This window comes from Gastrolobium bilobum, unplaced genomic scaffold, assembly GCF_033153095.1.
Source record: "Gastrolobium bilobum isolate Gb01-03AN ecotype WA unplaced genomic scaffold, APGP_CSIRO_Gbil_v1 utg20433, whole genome shotgun sequence".
NCBI classification, from domain to species: Eukaryota; Viridiplantae; Streptophyta; class Magnoliopsida; order Fabales; family Fabaceae; genus Gastrolobium; species Gastrolobium bilobum.
Window position 1 is genome coordinate 106,972 of NW_026896419.1, and position 22,490 is coordinate 129,461.

The 22,490-nt window shown below is 36.0% G+C and overlaps 3 protein-coding genes across 5 annotated transcripts; 2 read left to right on the forward strand and 1 right to left on the reverse strand.

Annotated features, from left to right (window-relative positions):
- The first annotated feature begins 853 nt into the window (after positions 1–853).
- On the forward strand, positions 854–3,203 carry LOC133299630 (BTB/POZ domain-containing protein At2g13690). Its single transcript, XM_061499110.1, has 2 exons — positions 854–1,591; positions 2,103–3,203. Exons 1-2 carry the CDS (start codon positions 959–961, stop codon positions 3,039–3,041), a joined length of 1,572 nt encoding a protein of 523 aa, XP_061355094.1. The 5' UTR covers positions 854–958; the 3' UTR covers positions 3,042–3,203.
- Positions 3,204–5,081: 1,878 nt separating this feature from the next.
- Positions 5,082–9,883, reverse strand: LOC133299631 (NAC domain-containing protein 82-like). Of its 3 annotated transcripts, none has more exons than XM_061499113.1 (5): positions 9,748–9,883; positions 9,138–9,623; positions 8,767–9,047; positions 6,321–6,686; positions 5,082–5,463 (listed from the first exon to the last, which is right to left on the reverse strand). In XM_061499113.1, exons 2-5 carry the CDS (start codon positions 9,292–9,294, stop codon positions 5,341–5,343), a joined length of 927 nt encoding a protein of 308 aa, XP_061355097.1. In that variant the 5' UTR covers positions 9,295–9,623; positions 9,748–9,883; the 3' UTR covers positions 5,082–5,340. The 3 variants fall into 3 exon arrangements, with proteins under 3 accessions (XP_061355097.1, XP_061355096.1, XP_061355095.1); XM_061499112.1 differs by having other exon boundaries at positions 5,082–5,521; XM_061499111.1 differs by having other exon boundaries at positions 5,082–5,542.
- A 522-nt stretch (positions 9,884–10,405) lies between these two features.
- Positions 10,406–11,764, forward strand: LOC133299632 (uncharacterized). Its single transcript, XM_061499115.1, has one exon. The coding sequence runs from the start codon at positions 10,406–10,408 to the stop codon at positions 11,762–11,764; it is 1,359 nt and encodes a 452-aa protein (XP_061355099.1).
- The last annotated feature ends 10,726 nt before the right edge of the window (positions 11,765–22,490 follow it).

Below are 22,490 nucleotides of genomic sequence, written 5' to 3' on the forward strand. Positions count from 1 at the left end.
AGAAGCAAACACGACGCTTTAAGTTTAATGGAACGAATGATTGCATTGGAATTCCAAAAGTGGAGGCTATTCCTTCCCTGACCAACAAGCGAGGCTATACATTAAATAATAATAATAAGTTCCCATAATAATCATATATTATAACATTTTATAAAAGTTATGTTACAAGAAAAGTGATTATGTAATATTATATAGGTTCGTTTTGTGTGCTTTATTTTTTTTTTGTTACTTTAAAAAGTGCGGGTTCCACAAAATATTATGTGTGTAGAAAAATTTTTCTTGTCATATTAAAGGATAAACTAAAACCCCTATATTATATTGTATTTTCCATTAATTTTATTACTTAATTATAATCAATCATATTTTATTTTGGAATAGAGTATTATAACATCCAATTAGGGTTACTACCCATCAATTTCACCGTTAGATCAATTATATTGATTCAACTATTATATTTATTTTTATCTTTCTATGGTTATGATTCCTCATATTTAATTTGAAAGCATTAAATAAGGAAAATCATAATCATATAAAGATGAAAATAAATATAAATATTAAATATGAGAAAAAAATATATTCGTTAAATCAACATAATCAATCTAACAATAAGATCAATTAATAATAACATTAATTAATTATTAGAATATCTAAACTATTTTTTTTTTCAACACTTTTATACACGAGAGCGGGCAAATAAATACTCAGAGTGATAAACTAAGAAGCACTTACCTTTTCCTCGTTTTCTTCACCCAAAAACGAAACCAACCAAAACCTCACGATTCTCGAGAAAATAAGTTGCCTCCAATTCCAATAAAAAATAAAAAATAAAACAAAAGAGAGAAACATTAACAACACATGATGGGTGCTCCGTAGTCCTTACTCCACAGTTAAAAAAAACATCATTTTTTATGTCACCATTCGTTTCTTTTAATCTCTGAGACTCTCTCTCAGAGTTAAAATGGACCATTCGTTTCGCCGGCGACGGCGAACATGGTGTTGTTCATTCGCCGTTCCACCTTCCAGCCCCGACAACCCTTCTTCCAAACCGCGTCACCGCAAGTCTGAAGCACTTTCCAAGCCTAGCTTTTCAGTCCCAAGCTCGCCCCAGAGCTTCAAATCCGGGTCCCGGATAGTGGGTCGGATCGACCCTCGTCGGATCTTGTCCCCAGGTAGAGTATCCCCCATCGATTCCGATCCCGTCGATCCCTCTCCAGCCATAGATTCTGCACCCCAGTTGCGATCTCATAGCTTCAGGGCACCCTTTGCCGCCGACAGTGGCCCCACCCCGCCGCCGGAGAGCTCCGGCGGGTTTGACGTGAGGATGAATTTGAAGGGGAAGAATGGTGAGTGCATAGTTCTGGAGCTGAACTCGGTGGTTCTTTGCGCGAACTCGGAGGTTTTTGCAGGGTTGATAGCGGATTACAAAAAGGGTGTGTCTTCGTCGAGCGGTAGTACCAAAATGTGCAGAATAGAGGTGACTGATGTGGAAAACTTGGGAGTTTTCAGAGAAACCATTGAGCTTATGTTTGAGGATGATTTTACCAAAAAACTCCTCAACATTGGTGTTTATCGATCCATCGACGTTTTGGAGGTTCTTAGTTACTTCTTTTTTTTTTTTTGGTAAATAAGGTTCTTAGTTACTTTATTTGATTGTTTTATTTTCCCTTTTTTTTTTAAAAAAGATCTTAAATTGTGTTCTAATAAAATTCTAGGTGTGCGTCCTTTTGCCTCTAATTGACATCTTTTGATTGTTTCATTGGTTTTTCTTATTTTATTTTTTATGGTTTTTAAGCTTCTCTTTTAAGCTTTTTATAATGCACTTTAATAAGAATGATCTAGGGACAAGCTGTGTTGTGAAGATTATGGAACATATAAGCAATATATGTTCCATATGAGATGTAATGGTAGAAAAAACTGTTTCGTTTGGATTAGTTCAAAGAGTGGCATGAATTAAAAGAAAATATTCTATACATCTAGCGACATGGAGCAACTTTTATTGGGACATTTTGATATTTTTTTGTTGAAGCAATTTTTTTTTTGTGTTGAGCATGTACATTGGCGCCTCTTTAGTCTCTTACATTGTTATCTCTTTGTATTACTAGGTGTCCGCAGGCATCATGTTCACTAAGGGTGTTTTGGCCTGTTTACAATACCTTGAGGCTGTTCCTTGGACTGAAGAAGAAGAAGAAAAATTGAGGAGCCTATTCACAAAATTTAAGTTTGATGATGCAACAACAAGAGACATTTTAGGAAGGCTTTACCTACACGATTCAGAAGATTCTCAGCCAAATGTAGCGCGACAACTTGTTTGGTCTATCACCACTTGTGTTGATGCCAATGCAAGAAATGAACTGAAGTCACTAGTCAAGGGTCTTCTTTGCAAAAGCTCAGTCTATGAGAAGAACCATCTTGACCTCAACAAGGAGGATCTATATTCTGTTTGCCACTCATGTCTGGGTTCTCTGATTACCCTCTTTGAGGAGGCATCAAACACCATCCCTCCTGAAAGGTCGAGGAAGAATGATATGAATAAGTCGATGATTGAGCGCGTCTCAAGACAGGTTGATAACATCAACTGGTTGCTGGAAATCATGCTTGATGGGCAAATGGCTGACGAGTTTGTGGATATATGGGGTGATCAACACCAACTTGTTAAAATGCATGATAATGCATCCCCCATGATTAGATATGAACTCAGTAGAGTTTCTGCAGTTCTGTTTGTTGCCATGGCTACCAGAAAACTACAATGCCCTTTGGAAGCTAGATCAGGGATTGTGCAAACATGGTTCAGACCAATGTTGTTGGACTTTGGTTGGTTGCAGAGATGTAGAAAAGGGCTTGATATAAAGCTCTTGCAAGAGGCTATGGGTCAGACACTTCTTACTCTACCTCTAAAGCAACAACACATGCTATTCATGGAATGGTTTCAGTACTTCTCAAAGCATGGCACTGAATGTCCGAATCTAAGCAAGGCATTCCAAATTTGGTGGCGTAGATCATTTTTAAGAGGCTCTGAAACTCAAGCAATTGAATCAAGGTGAAGAGTGCCACTATTTGTCATTTTTACTGTTTGTGTACTCTGTAAAGAGTTGCAATTAGGTGAGAGGTTCTGAACTGTATACTGAATAACGTAGATAAACTTCATAGATGGTTGTATTAACAGCTTCATGCCTAAATGATATAATTTTTTTCTAGATTATTTTTCAGGAAAATATTTCTGCAATTATTGCAGTTATCTGCATTTACTTCCAAAACGAAATTGTTTTGGAATTGAAATATTAAAAAATTATAATTATAAAGATTATAATAGTCTTGAAATAAATTAAAATTACAAAAATACCATGATTTTCGCTTCAAAACGACATCGTATTGGACTTACTGTAAATAACTTACGTAACTGTAAAAAAGCGAACTCGTTATTTTTTCCTCTCTATTTATTTTCTTGTTTAATAAGTTGCATTAATAGCTCCAGACTCCTTTTATATTTTATAGGAATGTCATCCAATATTTTATTGCTCCAAATTCATTCATTTCAACGAAGCTACTCCTTTTCAGAGTATCACAACCTTTCTGATAATGATATTTCACCAAGAAATATACGAAATTTTTGTATTTAGCCCCGAAGATTGAGTTGGTTGAGTCCAGTATTTGTCACAGACATATAAAATAGATTAAGTACATGTTTGTTACTTTTTCTCTAAAAAAATTTAATGGGAACGTGGGAGAGCAAATCACTACACAGTTGAAATAACTGCTTTCTAAAATATGCTTATAATAATCCTACTTTACGATAAAATAATTGTAGTTATTTTCATATAAAACAAAAAATGTTTAATAAAATGATAATTTTGAAGGGAAAAAAAAAACACCTATCAATAAAAAATGCTTTTGAAATGGAAAAGTTTTTGTAATGTACAGTCCATCCTTCAATCTTTTTCTTACATTTTAAGAGAGGAGAGGCTTCAATCTTTGAATTAAAATTTTTGTAATGTCCTTACAACATTGCACATATTAATTGGCAAGATTAACTAGGTTTATTTTTTTAAAAAAAAGTACTTGTTACTTGAAAAATAAAATTCATGAAGCCTGTGCTACCTCTTAATTTATCTGTAGCCCCTCTCAAGTTATCTGGCTTTACCTATATAATGTACCATATATTTGTCAGTTTATTTAATCATTATGATAAATAGATAATTTTAAGTATAATTCTGAGTTCAAAACCATTCTCATTCACTTTTATGTAAAAAACGAAAAAATTATTATTTAACCACTTCATGAAAAAGATACAGGAGGGCATAAGTTCAAATTATCTTGTCACCGTTATATTAGAAAAATCACTAAGAATGTAACTTGGTCCATGAGGATTCTGCTTTTACAAAAACGTCCCTAATGAATAAGTATCTTTAAGAAAGATCTCTCGTAAATCTCTACATGTTCAAGCAAGGTATTTTTTTTTTTATGATTGTCGTATTTTATATTTTAAGCTATTCGAAAGACTGATATTAACAGATTTCGTCAAACAAACAATGTGTTCCGTCTTCTTCCATTTCTGTTTTCTCCGTCTTTGTTAATAGCACAAACTCTTATATGGACAAAGCTACTCTCTTTTCAGGATATCTCAAAACCTTTTGGACAATGACATTTGACCAAGAAATATAGCCCCGAAGATTTAGTCAGTTGAGTTCAGTATTTGTAGCTAAGATACAAGCTAGACTCAGTGCATGTTTGGAAATTTCTTTTTTGAAAAATAATCATTTAAAAAAAATTAATCTAAATAAATTAATCCTAACACAAAATGTTTGGAAATTTCTGATTGAAAAATAATCATTTTTAAAAAACAAATTAATCCAAACACAAAAAAAAAAAAAAAAAAAACTACTGACACTAGTCCCGACTAACAAGGCTGATATGATTTACGGACAAAAATAAAAACAAAGCAAATTATATGACATTACTACATACGAATATTAATCTTCAACGTGAAAAATGCAATGAACGTAGATGATAAAAGTTAGAAAACTTACGCCATAACCGGATTTTAATCAAACATGACAATACTTTGTAACACCCGAATTGATAGGATTGGGCTCAAAATATTCTTATCAGTTCTATCAAGTTAACTTATTTTAGAAAATAATGTTCAAATAGACAATTCATGCCACGGTGAAGTTTTTAAATTGAAAATGGAAGAGAATCTATAACTTGTAATCCGCATTAGGTACTTGCGTCCATATTTCTATCAATTTCGTGTCTATAATTCCTCAAATTTCTAAGCTTTCTTATCTTGGCTCCGACTTCCATTTTGTTGAGTCTTCCATAACAATGGCGCCACTAAGTCAGTCAATTCCAAGAAGTTTGGGGGGTCGAAAGGCCCCAAGTCATCTTCGTTTGTAGGACATTCATCTTTCTGGCCACAGAAAAAACCACCTTCTTCATCACATCCAAGCAAGCAGTCAAGGTCTCCTAAATCATCAAAAAAGCCACTTTGATCTAAATAAGGTGCGGCTTCAGCATTGTTTGCCTGACCAGAATTATTAATCACCTATTATTCCACAATCACTAAATTAGCATAAAAATAAGAGAGTACGAGATGGAGGATAAAGCTAGCAAAATAGCATATAATAGATTTTTTATTCTTACAATAATTATCAGGTTAAAATCTGAAGAAAAAGCCTCTAAAAATTTATAAATCGATCAAAGAGAAATACCATCTGCATTATATACTCCTACATCTTGATTAGTAGCTTCAATTGCCCAACAATTGAGCCTTCCAGTTTTTAAAGTTTAGTCAACATACTCTTATAGTCTTATGCCTCACAGAAAGCTACAAGAATTAGCAAAATAAAAAGGGCAAACTACTAGACCAAGATCAAATCAAAACTAAAGCTGCGCCCTCCCTGAACAAAAAACGGGGGGAGATTGCAAAATTATGTCTAATTCTCAGTTAGTTCTTTGAAAGACTAAGCATGCAGAATTTTTGAGATGGAAGGGGGTGTAATACAGCAGATCCTCAAATGACACTAAGTCAAAAGAGAAGGAAGCCAGAGCACGATGTTTTATACAACATATGCAGTAATTTCAAGACATCCACTAAGAACAATGTTAGCAAAAATGTTTAGTTTTCACAACCATAATGAAATTTAAGTTATGAAGAGTCAAATGCAAAATGAAAGAGATACAAAAAACTAACTACTGACAGAGAAAGTAAGAGGCTGCCAAAATTGGGGAACATCTAACACAAGTCATAAAAAGAAAAACAATCATGCCAAGATTTCCCAAAAAAGTGCAATAGTACAGATAAAAAGGAATAGATTGCAAACCTCAATTCCGTTGTTTTCATTCACAGGCAATGTGTAATCATCTTCTTTGAAATAATCAAGCATACGTAAAATGTCATCATCAACTTGATTACTTGGAGCTGAAGGATGTGTCAAGTAAGAGGAAAGTCCTGATGGACTTGATACAGAGGTCAATCCAATGCATCCAGTTGTAGAGGAATGCATGTGTTTTTCAACAGAAATATGACTTGTGCTAGGTTGAATGGGAACTTGTGCAGACATAGCAGGAACAGAGACAGATATTTCCTCTTTATCCCAGTCTTCCTCATTAAATGGTTTTCCATATTGTGCACCATTCCTGGGACCAGGACCTTCCTTTTGGAATACCTTACAAATCACATACGAGTCCTGCAATACAAATATACCAGCAGAACAATTAAAATAAGATTCACGAGACTAACAACCAGAAAAATACAAGGAGACAAAAAGTCAACAAACCAAATTAAGATTGTACAAAGGGTTGCTAAATAAGTCAAATACAAAGCAATAAGATAACAAATAAAGGTTTCCATTCTAAGTCATAAAGCTTAAGCATATGCAAAGTATCTACTGCTCTAAATCAGTTTATGGGGTAAGGTTTAACATGAAAAGACATAATTCTAATTTGATGCCATATACAACAAAAGCTGTAATCTTTGTGCGTTGAATCATGTTAATCAGCAAAGACTATCTTTTCCAGCGTAATAGATGGCAATAGTCATAGCAACAATACTGGACATCCTTACATGCACTCACAATGTAACACCCTAGTATTTTTATTTTCCTTAATTCCTTAATAATACTCTTAATAATTAAATATGGATTATGTGACTTCAAAATATATTTTGAAGATTAAATGTACATTGCATTGTGATATTTTCATCGGGCAAAGATCATCATTACAAGTTAACAATAGGTATTACCGTTCTAAGATCCAAGATCATTCTAGAATCGGTCAATAAGATTCCAGAATCAACAAATTCACTTCCCAAGTGGATTCCTTCATGAATACTAAGATTAAGATTTCAAATATATAGGACATAAAATAGATGATTTCTGATTACTTTTGCATCGATCAATCTCCTATGTAGTTAATTCAATCTTCTTTCTTACCATAGGTAACTAATAAGAATAATAAAATATTTTCTCAGTAATATATTGGTTTCAGATTCCACCATAAACATGATATGCAATCCGAAGACTATATAATGAATATTAATACATTTTGTGAAGAAAATGATATTTGTCTACATATAAACATAAGTAAAGATTCAGATTATAAGAAATCAAATGCTTTATATTCTACAAAGCATCATAGAAGACAATTAAAAATTAGGAAACTTATCCACAAAGAGACTATTATTTTATTTCTTCCATTGAAGGATTATATCCAAGACTGAGAAACATGCCCCAACAGCTTCAACAAATCCCAGGACTAATTTCTCGGGAAAGGTCATCTATTTACTAACTCACAGAGTAACACTACGGAATAAGAACTAAGGCTTGCAAATAACTGTTTTGATAACAGAAAACAGAGGCCAGACTATGAATTTTATCAACATTTCTTTGGGGTGATTTTCTAATGCCTTCTTGCAAACCTTTAAAATTAGTTACTAACTGGGCATCTGATCTATCAACTCTTCTATCAAAGTTTCAGATGAGATTCAATGGTCTGCCATGAAGGTTTAAATAAAGATGATAAAGTAACAATAATTGTGTGGTTGATTGATATACTCATGAGGTAGTAGCAAATAGCCTATTGAGAATCATAACACAGATTTCCTGATGAATTATTGAGCAGACAAGAGTGTGTGGTATAGCACGTACGTGCTATGGTAATGACAACTTGTATTAACCTATTGCTGTCCCTTATAAAATATTCTCATTTTGCAGCTGTTTATTTCTTTTGGCTTAACAATTCACGTTCATTACATTCTGCCAAGCAGTATTTATAATTTGACAGCAATCTTATTTCAAGCAAAGCATTTGGTCTAAGACAAGTAATCTTATTTTTATTTACCCAAAAACCACCCTAACTGCTCTTGCATAAACATGATATTATTATGGAATATGGTTAACTGGCAATATGTGAGCATAAAAAAATTGATATTAAATCTGATATATAATTCAGATTGATAACATGAGCTTCTCTAAATTGTATCTCTACAATTCCCAAGTGTCTCAGATAACAGGTTTCTCCATTGACATAGATTAAATAATAAATTTGTTATTTGGATTCTAATTTTTTTATATTAAAGTTTGTTTGAATTGAAAATGTGTAAGAGCTCATAACAAATTGAAGCATTAAAACCCAAACCACTATAAAGATTGTGAAAACAAGTTTCAATGAATGCCCCACACTGATACTGATTAAGTGAACAACTTGTTATAAAACAAATTGCACAACCAACCAACGGATGCATGCATTTCCTCGGTCAAAGTTATTTACCTGCTGTGGAATGCCTTTGTCAGTCAGGTCCTTGTCTTCAAGTCTGAATTCATGCATAACCCAATCAGTTCGGTCTCCCTTAGGTGGTCGGCCCCTATGAAACACCAGGGTTTTTATCATGGCCACAACTTGATTCTCGTGTTCGATTGATCTATCCTTCCCAGTAGTCTTCCAGTACCCATCTTCAGTTGCCCGATTCATCCTCCCTCCAGTGGAATATTTCCTTCCTCGAGGGCAAAAGAAGTACCATTCTAAATCACCATTCCTCAGCAAAGACTTATCTGAAAGAAAAAAAAAACAATAAATGAAACCCTCTTAAGGGTAAAATAAAAAAAGTTTGAGAAACACAGTATATTACACTATCAACAAACCTGGAAGATCCCACGGAGCATACTTGTATATGTCAAGTTCAGCAATAACATCGACAGGGAATTTTTTCCCCAATATCTTTCTCTTCAGAAAGTACATAACCAGCTCAACATCAGTGGGATGAAACCGAAACCCTGGAATGAAATTGATTTGGGCCATCTAAAATCAAAATCCCAAATAGTTTAACTCCACCCCACTACCCAAATCCAACGCCTCCTCCTCACTAGCAGTGAATAGAAGAAAACAAGCACGTCCGCAACAAGAAGAATTATCTTCCGAAATCCCGAAAAAACAAAAAAAAAAAAACAGAAAGAAACGATAACTATAGAGAGTAGTTAAGCAATTAGCCCTAATCCGAAGCGTCAAGTCCAGTGACGGAAGAAGATATTCCAAGAAAACCAAAGCCTGCCCCGGTTCATTAAAGGAAAATCGCATACAATGGATGATGATCCCTTTCTGAGAAGAAAAGTCATCGGCGCAGTGGAACCCTAACATTGCAAATTCAAATCATTTCAGACAAAAAAAAAAAACACACAAAACAAAAAAGTTGATTGCTTATACCATTGGATCTGCGATTGAGAGAGAGTATTGAGGAAGGTAGCTTAAGCTTACCAGGGAAGGGGAAGAGGAAACACAGGGCTCAACGCTTCGATCTGAGTCGTTGACTTTTGAAATATGGGAGTGTGGAAAACAGGGTTTAGGGTTTTATTTATACTGTGTTTTTTTTTTAAAATAAAATAAAATAATCTTGGGTGAGGGGTTTTGGGACGCAGCAAATCGGATTACCGCACAGTTGAAATCACTGCTTTCTGAAGGGACTTTTTTATCAGTGGTGCGTGAGTCTACGCGCGCGATATTCTTTCTTTGCTAGGGTTCTGAAATGATGTCATCGCTAATTGTTCACGGTGGTCCTCCACCGATTTCTGCTGGAAGTCAAGGGTTCTCTCCGAATTCTCCTTTCAACTTGTGTAAGAGTGTCAAACGTTCCAAGAATGGTGAGGAGTTCTCACCCGATGATACAAATAGAGGAGCTGGGTTGAGGTTTCTCTCCAACAATCCAGTAGCTGGTACTCATCGAACCTTTGCTGATGCGCTCAGGAAGGACGAATGTCCTGCAGGGGAGGAAGCTTGTGGGATGGAAGATTTCATAGAAGATATGGGTAATCCTCTTGATCCTCTGAAAGGGGAGATTTCCGATTGGGCGTTTTAAACCATCTTTGAAGAAGATGGATCTGTTCGTATCAGGTGCTCTGGGGAAGCGAAACAGAGGATGAGAAGCCCATGGCGTAATGCTCTAATTGTGAAACTCCTCGGCAAGAAGGTGGGAGTTATGTATATGAAGATCAAACTGGAGAGTTTGTGGGCAAAGTCAGGATCGATTGTAGTTGCGGATTTGGGTAATGATTTCTTTTCAGTCAAATTTGCTAATCTGGAAGACCTCAGTATAGCTCTCACGGGTGGCCCATGGGTGCTGATGGGACATTATCTTGCAATTCGGAAGTGGGAACCAGGATTCAACCCCCACAAGGCTAATATCCATAGAGTAGCAGCGTGGATCCGTCTCCCTGGCATTCCACAGGAGTTCTGTGAGTATCCCTTTCTGAATCATCTAGGTAATATCATAGGCAAAGTCATTAAAGTAGACAAAAATACTTCTACTGGTGAAAGAGGCAAGTTCGCCAGAGTGTGTGTTGATCTTGATCTTTCCAAACCGTTGAGAGGTGAATATTTTTTGGAGGATGATACCTTCAAAGTTGAATATGAAGGGCTTTATCTAATATGCTTGAAGTGTGGTAGATATGGCCACAATGTGGATAACTATCCAGAGTGTGTTAAGCCGGCTAATGTTAACATTGTACCAGACAACAGGAAGGAGGTGTCTGAGAATCCTTTGATGAATCAGGGAGTTGGTCCCTGGATGGTAGTTCAGAGGAGAAAACAGAAGAATCAGTTTGCCTCTTCCAAAGGAAGCTCGGGTCCTAGGAAAGGGAGAGGCAGTGAGCAGGTGAGAGAATTGAACCAGAAACCTGCATTGGTGGTGGGGAATCAAAAACCCAAGGAGAATAAAAGCTATTCCTCGCAGCAATCCTCTCTGGCAGGGCGGGTTTACAAGCCTGTTAATGTCCACACCAAGAAAAAAGGGAGTAGTGCTAAAGGAAATGAATCAAAGCAGAAGGAGGAGACCATTGCTGCTTTTGTTTTCAATTCGGAAGCCTCCTGTTCTGGTTCCAAAGGTACTGCAAAGGTGGAAACTCCCATGGCTAAGGGGAGGTTAAGGGTAGTTAAAGGCAAATCTCCCAAAGTTACTCCAGTCACGGCTTGTGGCTCTGAGTTTGAATCTTCTGCTATTGTTAAAGAGTGCATCTCTACTTCTACTTTGGGGCAGCCTAGTGAAGATTCCTCCAAGTCCCTCATCAAGTCTGACCAGGAGAATTCTTCGGTGCTTGTCTCTGGAGAGTTTTTAGATGAGGCTGTACCTCTGGATTTAATCATGAGGAGTGTATCCCCTAGTGTTGAGGCAATGGCAGGAATGGCATTGAGGGAAGGAGAAGATCCTCTTAGCTTTGACCTCATGATGGAGATTACCCAGGAACTCAGTAATCCTGGTGACAACATGGTTTCTCAATGAATTGCCTTGTTTGGAATTGTAGGGGGGCTGCGAAGAAACAATTTAAAATAACCCTCTGCAATTTTATTAGGAAGTATAAGGTTGGTTTGGTTGCCATTTTGGAATCAAGAATTAGTGGTGTTTTGGCTGAAAAAAAATAAAACAGATTGGCTTTAAGAATGCTGTGATAGAGGAAGCTGTTGGGTTTTCAGGTGGAATTTGGTTATTATGGAAGGAGGATTTCTGTACTATTTCTCTGATAGAGAAATCTAATCAATTTATTCATGTAAATTGCTGCCCTAGTTTTGGGCCTTCCTTTTTTATGACTGTTGTTTATGTTTGTCCCAAAGAGGAATCTAGAGAAGCTTTGTGGTTAGACCTGATTAGAATTGGAGGTTCGGTTTTGGGTCCCTGGATGTTGATGGGGGATTTTAATGAAATTGCAGCTTCTAAGGAGAAAAGAAGTGGAGCCCCTTTCAATCTGGCTAGAAGTTTGAAGTTCACAACTGTTTAAACGACTGCAATGTGTTTGATATTGGTTGTAGAGGGTCAAGATTTACTTGGAGAGGTCCTAAATGGCTTCATTTAAACAGAGATTTTAAGAGACTGGATAGGGTGTGTGCTAATGCAGTTTAGAGGACTAGTTTTGCTGATGCTTATGTCAGAACTCTGCCTAGACTCAATTCTGACCATAACCCTTTGTTATTGTCTCTTTTCCCTGTTATGGGCAATTGCAAAAGTAGGCCTTTTCACTTCCTTGCTGCTTGGCAGGATCATTCTTCTTTTCCTTACTTTCTTCAAGATGTTTGGTGTCCGAATTTGAACATTGAACACAACCTAGCTAACTTGGTGGACCAGCTGAAATCCTGGAATAGAAGGGTTTTTGGCTGCATCCAGATTAGGAAAGATTTCCTGCTGCAGAAGCTTCATGATACTCAGCTGAACAGTCTTCACATTGCAGATGATGCTACTACTGGATTGGAGGCATCCATTCAAAATGAGCTGAACCAGTTCCTTGAGCAAGAAGAATCCTTATGGTTCCAGAAGGCTAGATGCAAATGGATCAAGGATGGTGATCGTAATACTTCTTATTATCACACAACCACAATCATCAGGAGAGCTAAAAACAAAATTCTGGAGTTGAAAAATGATGAGGGGCACTCTGTGAGAGAAGAAGCTAGTCTTCTCAGAATCACTGTATCTTTTTTTGAGAAGCTGTACTTGGAAGAGCATTCTGTCAGACTTTGGTTTTCCACTAAGAACAGTTGGCCAGTTCTGGATAGCTGTGTTTTTGAAGGTATGAAGAGATGCATTTCGGATGAAAAGATCAGAAAAATTTTCTTTTCTATGGGAGCTCTAAAAGCACCTGGACCTGATGGCTTTCCAGCCCTGTTCTTCCAAAGTAACTGGCATGTTGTGGGTAAGCAAGTCTGTGAGTGTGTGAGAGCCTGCTGGGATGATCCTGGAAGCATTAAGAAGATCAATAAAACTTTTCTGGTGTCGATTCCAAAAATCAGCAAACCGGATAGAATTTCTCAATTTAGACCCATTGCTTTGTGCTCAGTTGTTTACAAAGGTATCAGTAAGTTAATTGTGAATTTCCTGAAACCTCTCCTCCTAAAGATTATTTCTCCCTTTCAAGTCAGTTTTGTCCCCAAAAGGCAAATACAAGACAATATAGTTATTGCTCAGGAGATGGTACATTCTATGAGCAGGATGAGAGGAAAAAAGGGCTTTTTTGCTATAAAAATTGATCTAGAAAAGGCTTACGACAGGATTTCTTGGAGCTTCATTCAAAAAGTCCTGGTTGAAATTAACCTGCCTGAATCTATCATCAATTTAATCATGAGCTGCATTACTTCTACTGAGTTGGAAATTCTATGGAATGGGGCCAAGGCAGGGTCTTTTTCCCCTAGTAGAGGAATAAGGCAAGGGGATCCTATATCCCCTTACATTTTTGTCCTGTGTATGGAGAAGTTGTCTCATATGATAGCTGATGCAGTGGAGAGGAAAGAGTGGAAGCCTATGACAGCAGGGAAAAAGGGCCCTATTATTTCACATCTTCTCTTTGCTGATGACCTGTTGTTGTTTGCAGAAGCATCTACTACCCAGATTGGTACGGTTATGGATTGCCTAAACTCATTTGGTGAGGAATCTGGTCAAAAGGTTAGCCTTTCAAAAACCAATATATTTTTTTCCAAGAATGTTCCTGTTGAGCTAGCTAATGCTATAGTGGAGGAAAGTGGCTTTGCTAGAACGAACAATATTGGTAGATATCTTGGCTACATGATGAGGCATGAAAGAGTTAGCAAGACTCACTATAGTGATATCATGGTTAGAGTCCAAAGTAGACTTAGTGGTTGGAAGAAACAATGTCTTTCTATGGCTGGAAGAGTTATATTGGCTAAATCTGTTCTATCTGCCATTCCTATGTTCAGCATGCAGAATAGCCTACTTCCGGTAACTCTTTGTAGTGACATTGAAAAAGTTCAAAGAAGCTTCATTTGGGGAGATACAGTCAATCATAGAAGACAACATCTGATTGCTTGGGAGCAGCTGCATCTGCCAAAGGAGCTAGGGGGTTTGGGGATCATCAATTTAAGGAAACAGAATGGAGCCTTCTTTCATAAAAGTATTTGGGCTATGATCAATGATCCCACGCAACTCTGGGCTCGTGTTATCCTAGCAAAATATGGCAGAAAATGTGATATTACTAAGGAGGTTTGTGCTAAGTCATATGATTCTCATTTTTGGAGAGGACTTTGCAAAGTCTGGCCTGATGCCCTGGAGAATTTGGTTTGGCAGATTGGTAATGGCCAGAAAATTTGTTTTTGGCTTGACAAGTGGACTGGGCTGGAACATAATCTCTTATTTGATGCCAATAGAGCTCCTGACCTGTCTGAGTTAGAGCTCAAAATTGATCATAGTACCTTTTCTTCTTCAGAAGGATGGAATTTGAAGTACTTGAGCAATTTTTTCAATCCAAATATTTGCAATACTGTTATTGCTATCCCTAATCCAAAGGCTGCAGAGGAGGATGACTTTTTATCTTGGGAAGACTGGAATCCATGTTCTTCTCTTGTGAAAATGGCTTATAATAGATTGATGGATTTCTCCAAACATAGGAAGAATGATACCTAGGGGAGAATCTGGAAATGGAGTGGGCAAGAAAGAATCAAACTTTTCATGTGGAAGCTGAATCATGGCCGCTTATTAACAAGAGATAGAATTGCAAAATGGGGGAACAATTCGGATAAATGCATCTTTTGCCCAGATAAAGTGGAGACATGTCTCCATGTGGTGAGAGATTACTCTAAAGCCAAGCTATTCTGGAATTTGCCCCTTGTTCAGCCCCTGCCAGCAGACTTTTTCAATGTTATGGAGCTGTCAGATTGGATGGTTTTAAATTTGAAACAGCACAAGTTTGGCTCATCTGACTGGAGAGATCCATTTTTTCTCATCTGTTACTATCTCTGGATCTGGAGAAATAAAGAGATATATGAGGAGATGTTTGCAAGACCGGTTGATCTTACTAAGTTCCTTATTAGCCTATTGGAGGAGAAAAACAACCTGTGTGCTTCAAATAATTCTAAAGTTCTGATTAATGGTTCACTGCCCAGGTTGCTGTACTGGTCTCGGCCTTTGGAAGGAGCCTCAAAACTCAATGTAGATGGAGCTGTAGTTGGTGAGAGATCAGCGTGTGGAGGTGTTTTGAGAGATTACAATGGATGCTGGGTTGGTGGCTATTCTTTCTTCCTGGGATCTTGCTCACCATTACATGCAAAACTTTGGCCAATCCTCCATGGTTTGGAGTTCTCTTGGGAGTTTGGTTGTAGGAATGTGATTGTTGATCTGACTCGTTACAAGCTATTAGCTTACTTACTAGTGATAGTAAGGATACTCGAAAGCTACCTTTGGTGGCTAAGATTCGAGTTTGTCTACAAAGAGAATGGAGAGTGGTTTTATCTCATATCTCTAGAACTATCAACAGGTGTGCTGACTGGATTGCAAAAAAGGCTGTTGATGATGAGTATGGGACTAAAGCTGTTATCCTCTCCTCATCCGGAACTGGTAGTTCTTCTGGAAGCTGACAAGTTGGATCCTGGCTAGTTTGCTTCTGTAGTCTACTGTCTGTTCTGTTTAGTTTCCTGTTGTTCCTTTAGTAGTTTTTCTTTTTCTTTTCTGGGGCCTTGCCCCTTTCATGTACCCAAAAAAAAAAAAAAATCACTGCTTTCTAGAATATGATTATAAATTTATATCCTTATTTTATAGCAAAATAGTTGTAATTATTTTTAGTTGTGATTACTTTTATAGAAATAAATAATGTTTGATAATATGATAATTTTGAGAACACTGAGATAGAATTTGATGCTTTATTTGATGGGAGAGGTTATATAATATATTTACTGTCTCTTTTTTTTACATCTTACTATCAAATTTTAACTGTTGATTTCCGTCAATCAAACGATTATAATTTATTAGGTCATACTTATTAATTAATTATTAATTTCTAATAAATTATAACCGTTAAATTGACGAAAATTCACAGTTAAAATTTGATAGTAAGAAAAAGATATAGTAACTATAATCTCCCCTTATTTTATACCTATTAATAATTGAAAAGTTTTAGTTAACATGTTGAGCACATTATTTTAATCAAAAACTAAATAGACATTTAAAAATATTTTTAATTTAAAATTAAACTACATATAATATCTAGATTCACGACAATTAACGAATAAAATTTAGTGTCAAAAGATCATATTCCTTGTAGAAACAGTGTCACAGTTATTTAATAAAATAGAGTTGTCAAAATTTATTTTTTTTAACCTATTAACTTAGTGCAATTTTGACGGGATTAATTCCCCTGATAAATGTTATAAGTTTGATAAAATTATATTATTTTTTTATGGGAAAACTTTATAAATTCCCCTGATATATTACTTTGGTATGTAGCATCGATACTAACACGTGACACGGTACGACACTCCGACACGTTAATTTTAAAAAATGTTAGATTTCGACACGTTAGGAAATATTTTGATATTAAATAATATTTTTAATTTATGTAGTATATATTATATTTAATATTCAATAACTTAACAAAAAAATGAATCTAAACTTATAATATTCATAACTTTTGCAAAGAAACATAAGATATCCCAAATATTTATATTAAACTTAATAAAATGGTAATTGTAATCCAACGAATCTAATAGTTAGAACTAAAAACTCAACGCAACGTAACCTTTGAAACTTTTTTTTGAATTTCTATAACGCGTGTTGGAGTATCGGGGTGTCCGAGAATGTCGGGAAGTGTCGGACACGACACGTCAGAGCTTTTGAAGTGTCGGTGCTTCATAGTTACTTTGAATAAAAAAGGCCCTGGCATTTTTTTTAATCAATAGTGCCCCTAATGTTTAAAATACTTATACCCCTCTTTTAACTATAATTAATATTGTTAATTTTTTTACCAAAAAAAGAAATATTGTTAAATTTTATTGCATTGTAACTATTTTGCCCTGTAATTGCTTGTTAGCTAGAGTTCAAAATCAATCATTAAAAGCTTGAGTGAGCATCCCTTAAACAAAAAAAAAAAAACATATACACATAACAAACATGTTCGAACACAAAGCATTCAGAACATTAGTAGTCATAACACAGTGGCTTATAACCCTTATTTCTATTAACAAAAATAAAAGCTTATTTCTTATGACATTGGATCTGCGATTGAGAGAGACTAGAGAGCAAGATAGCTTAAGCTTACCAAAGAAGGGACAGAGGAAACATCAGGCTCAATGCTCCGGATATGAATTTCTTAGACGGTAAAAAAGAGAAAATAGAAAATATTGATTTTATTTATTGGTTAATTCATTTGTACATGTGGGACTCTTTTATAGAGGAACATAACTAGAAAAGAGAAAGATTTAGAATATCTCAATTAAAAATAAAATATTTATATCTCTAATACTTCCCTTCGAGATGGAGGGTGAATAACATGAACACTTCATTTTGGAAAGAAATAAAACTAAAAGCTTCACGGAACATCAACCGGAGAAATCAGTAGCACAACAACTCAACAGTTGGAATAATCATTAGTCTAAACAGCTGGTAAAGAGATAGTGTTGGAATGGACATCAGCTATAATGTGCTGGAATGGACATCAACAAAGGAAGGGTTGAGATGGACATCAGCCTGAACATCAGTGCTGCAACTAAGATAAAAGCCAACGGAGCCACTGTAACTAGGATAATTCGCGGACCAGTCAACAACCGAGATAAATGCTCCCCTTGAATAGGAGGTCAAAATAAAGTCAAACAATGGCAAAACTAAATACAAACCAAATCAGACTTGAATAACACCACAAACATATATGGGAATAAAATCAAAGTGGCCAAATACAAGTCAGGAAAAAAAATCAAAATCAAAAGATAGAACAACTCATCCAAATAACTTCAATGGAGACTTTGGTCGAACACTTGGTATATGAAGGCACTGGTGAGAGGCAGAGGCAGAAGAATATGTAAAATAGATGAAAATGCTTTGGGGACTAAAGAACACAGATATGGAAAACGAAGATGACCTATGGGAAAAAAATATGGAAAGAAGCCAAGGAATTGGTGCAGGCCACTGTAGTATGACATAGGAACATAATGGAGCCAAACCGAATCGAGAAACAATCATTAAATAACCTAAAAATGGTGAAGATATGGCTAAACAATGATAGAGCACCAACAGTGAACAACACCCGGGGTCTAGTTAAGAGTAAGCACGAATGTAGCAATCATGCCAACAACAAGCCTAAAATTCCATTACCAACATTAGAAGAACCAAAATAAGAAATTAGAACTAATGTAAAGGTGGATAAAGAAGAAGAAATAGTGAGATAGGGTAAAAAAGAAGAAGAGAAGATCTAGAAACAAAAAATAAAATAAAATCCCAAAAAGGTGAAATCAGAGAGAAACTAAAAAATCGAGAAGGAGAAGGAGAACAAACACTGACCGAGAAGAAGGAAGGTGACTCACAGATTTGGAAATATTTTAGGTAGATCGAACAACCACCATCAAAGATGGAGAACAACTGCGAGAATCAGCGGCGATAAAGCACCAGAGAAGAATGGTCAAGAGTGTAGGACGAGAAGCTGGAGATGCACCGACGATTAGACATGAACTTATAGAAAAGAGCGAAGGAGAACACAAATCGGGATTCAATTTGGAAGAAAAAAAATCTGATAATACTCCAAAACGCAGATTTGGAAAAAAATGCCTAGAAAGGGAGAGGAAGATCGATGAAGAAAAACAAAGGGGAAAAAATGTTGGCAGCGGAGCTTCCATTCATGGAGGATAAAAAATTGCTCTTGATACCATGTTAGACGGTAAAAGAGAGAAAATGGAAAATATTAATTTTATTCATTGGTTAATTCATTTGTACATGTGAGGCTCTTATATAGAAGATCATAACTAGAAAAGAGAAAGATCTAGAATATCACAATTAAAAATAAAATAAAATATTTATATCTCTAATAGAATTGTTGAATTTTGGAGTGTGAAATAAAGGTTTATGATTTTATTTATACTATTTTTCTTTTTAAATAGATTGTGTCTTGCGTGAGATTTTTTTTTTTAGTACATAAAAGGGACAAAGCCCAAGAAAACAAACTAGATGCCAAGTTCTCCATGAAATTGCTAGTTAGGTTCGCCAGTTAGTGAGTATCTGTTACCCACCCTACACATATGGGAGAAATGAATATGCTAATCATTTGAATACCATTCCTTGATATTGTTCACCAATAAAGAGTTTGACATAGAAATATTCTGGTTGGATAAAGCCTATATGGCTGACGAGGAATCACTTTTCACAATCAAAAATCTAGCTCTTAAGTCCCAAGAAACTACCTTTTAGGATTGCCCAAAGCTCTACAACAAGAGGAGAGTATATCCCTATATTATAGGAGAACACTGCTAGCCAAACTCCTTCTCATCCCTGATCAGAATATGTCAACCCAGTCGAAAGCTTCATAGTGAATCCAACCTTTGACCAAGTTCTTTCGGATCCAAACTCAAAGACTTGAGGTAAAAAATTTGTCAGTGGGTTCAATCATGAACCAAACTCTCCAAATAGGTTCTACATACTTGTAGTCCCTCAAAACATGCACAATATCTTCTACCTCATTAGTGCAAACATGGCAGTACAGAGAACAGCCCCCCAATTCTAGGTCATGTCTCTTGTAAGGAAGCGACCATGGAGAATTAGCCAAACAAAGGATCGCAACCTAAAGAGACCAGGCCACTTCCACACTTTGCTCCAAATCGGATCCAAGACAAGGTTATCAAAACCCATGATATTGTTATAAGATTTACTAACAATCTTTCTTTCCCCTATAAAGTTTCTCCATATCAATTGATCAACATCTTTGGAGAGACAAGTAGGAAGGAAAGATCGGATATGTTGGACCACATCCTCTTGAACAAAGTTACGAAGGAGGTTGTAGTCCCACTCTCTTGTTGAAACGTCCACCAGATCAACACATTTCAACTGGAGCATATCATTATCAAGGGAAGAGGAGGCAACTTCACTAAGAGGACTTTCCAGATGAGTCCATAGGTCCTGCCAAAAATGAATATGCTGCCCATTGCCACTGTCCTACTTCAAGGTATTTAGGAACTCACCCAAATCATACACAACCCTTTCCATAAATTTGAGTCGTGACTTACCTTCTAATGTCAATGTTATGTTCATACTTTTATGTCAGAGTAAGAATAAGAAGTCTTACACCAAATGTTAATCATTGATTTCCTTGCATCTAATAAATCAAAACAATAGATATGAATATGATCAACGATCAAAATTGATAATGCAACTTACATCGAAGTAAAATGCTCCTGACTATTTCCTTGCATCTAATAAATCAAAACCAATAGATATAAATATGATCAACTATCAAAATTGATAATGCAACTTACATCGAAGTAAAATGCTCCTGACTATGTGTGTGTGTGTGATGCTCCTGACTGTGTGTGTGTGTGTGTGTGTGTGTGTGTGTGGAGAGAGAGAGAGATGAGCATTATTCTTACAACCTAAAAGTTTTACAACCTCTTACAACATATTTTTTCACCGTTGATTTCTGTCAATCCAACGATTATAATTTATTGAAATTAATAATTATGACCTAATAAATCATAACCGTAAGATTTAGAAGTCTTACTCCTCATCCTAGCCGTTGATTTCCTTCCATCTAACACTTATAGTTTAATGATTTATAACAATTAATTAACTATTAATTTTAAATAAATGATAACTGTTAGATGGATAGAAATCAATGGCTGAGATTAGGGTTGGCAAAACGGGCCAACCCGGCTCGACCCGGCCCAACCCGCATTCAGCCCGAAAAAAACGGGTCGAGTCGGGTTGGCTCGAAAAAAAAAACGAGCCAGAAAACCCAACCCGGCTCGACCCGAGCCGGGTTAGGGTTGGCTCGCGGGTTGGCTCGATAATCAGCTCGCGGGTTGGCTCGGAAAAAAGCTCACGGGTTGGCTCAAAAAAAGCTCACGAGTTAGCTCGAAATGGTGGCAGTGAGTTGGCTCGCGGGTTGGTTAGCTCGAAATATTGGCTCGCGGGTTGGCTCAAAAATTTTAATTTTTGTGGTTTGTTCTCCTGTATATAATTATCAAATTATCAACACTGCCAAATCTATTGATTGCCTAATGGATAATGGTGTAAAGACAGTAACTAATAAAACATAACCAATAAATTAAGAAATCCCAACATAGCAGTAGACAAACACATTACAAAATAAAAATTGTCCTATGAGTTCCCATGGCCAATACAGTACAATAACAAAATATAAACATCCAAAAGTACACCATCATCATTAGATCATCTATAAAGTTTCATGACCATTAGATCCCCGTGAAGAAGCTAATATATGAGAAATACCATCTTCATCATCATCATCATCTACAAAACACAAACCATAAAATGTAAATAATCAATTAAGGTTACAATGACAAATGAAAAATGAAATTTTAATTGCATTGAAAATAAATAAATTACCATTGGCAACAAAACCAGCCAACCAATTGCGGGTACATACCAAAGCTTCAACATTCTTTGACAACAACTTATTTCTATATTTGTTAAGCACACGTGATCCAATGCTAAAAGCAGATTCAGATGTCACAGTGGTAATAGGAATGCTTAACAAGTCACGAGCCATTAATGATAGACTCGGAAAACGACAACTATTATCCTTCCACCATTGCAATGCATCTAAACTATTCCAGCTGTCAATAACCATTACAGGCGGCTCCTCTAAATAAACATCAAGTTCAGATTTTCCAGCATTTATTGCTTGGTGTTGAGTGTGCAAGGTCAATTCCTATCATATTTGAGAAGTGCAAAAACATAATAATCGAAGTAAGTAAGTACATGCATAAATAAAGGCGTGAAAATGAATATGATATAACATAATTAAAGCTTTTTGCTAAACATGAACTTACATCCAATATCTCATCATCCCATCCTCTCGATTCCATTGACCCTTGACTTGAAGAGTGGGTGTTATCTTGACTTTGATCAATGGTAGTTGATGAATTAATTTTTACATAATTCTCAAAGAGCTTATACACGTTTGCCTTTATATTTTCCATCTTGTCATCATGTGTGTAAGCATCAATCTTTCTATGACAAAAAGATAATGTAGTAAACTTAATGCGAGGATCAAGAACAGCTCCTAATGAAAGCACAT

What these genes read in the sequence shown, in the direction of transcription:
- LOC133299630 (XM_061499110.1), top strand. Translation starts at nt 959, where the DNA reads ATGGACCATTCGTTTCGCCGGCGACGGCGAACATGGTGTTGTTCATTC. An exon ending in GATCCATCGACGTTTTGGAG is followed by an intron (nt 1,592 to 2,102) that starts GTTCTTAGTTAC and finishes TTGTATTACTAG; the next exon opens with GTGTCCGCAGGCATCATGTT.
- LOC133299631 (XM_061499111.1), bottom strand. Translation starts at nt 9,294, where the DNA reads ATGGCCCAAATCAATTTCATTCCAGGGTTTCGGTTTCATCCCACTGAT. An exon ending in ACAAAGGCATTCCACAGCAG is followed by an intron (nt 6,687 to 8,766) that starts GTAAATAACTTT and finishes TTTGTATTGCAG; the next exon opens with GACTCGTATGTGATTTGTAA. An exon ending in ATGAAAACAACGGAATTGAG is followed by an intron (nt 5,543 to 6,320) that starts GTTTGCAATCTA and finishes GTGGAATAATAG; the next exon opens with GTGATTAATAATTCTGGTCA.
- LOC133299632 (XM_061499115.1), top strand. Translation starts at nt 10,406, where the DNA reads ATGAGAAGCCCATGGCGTAATGCTCTAATTGTGAAACTCCTCGGCAAG.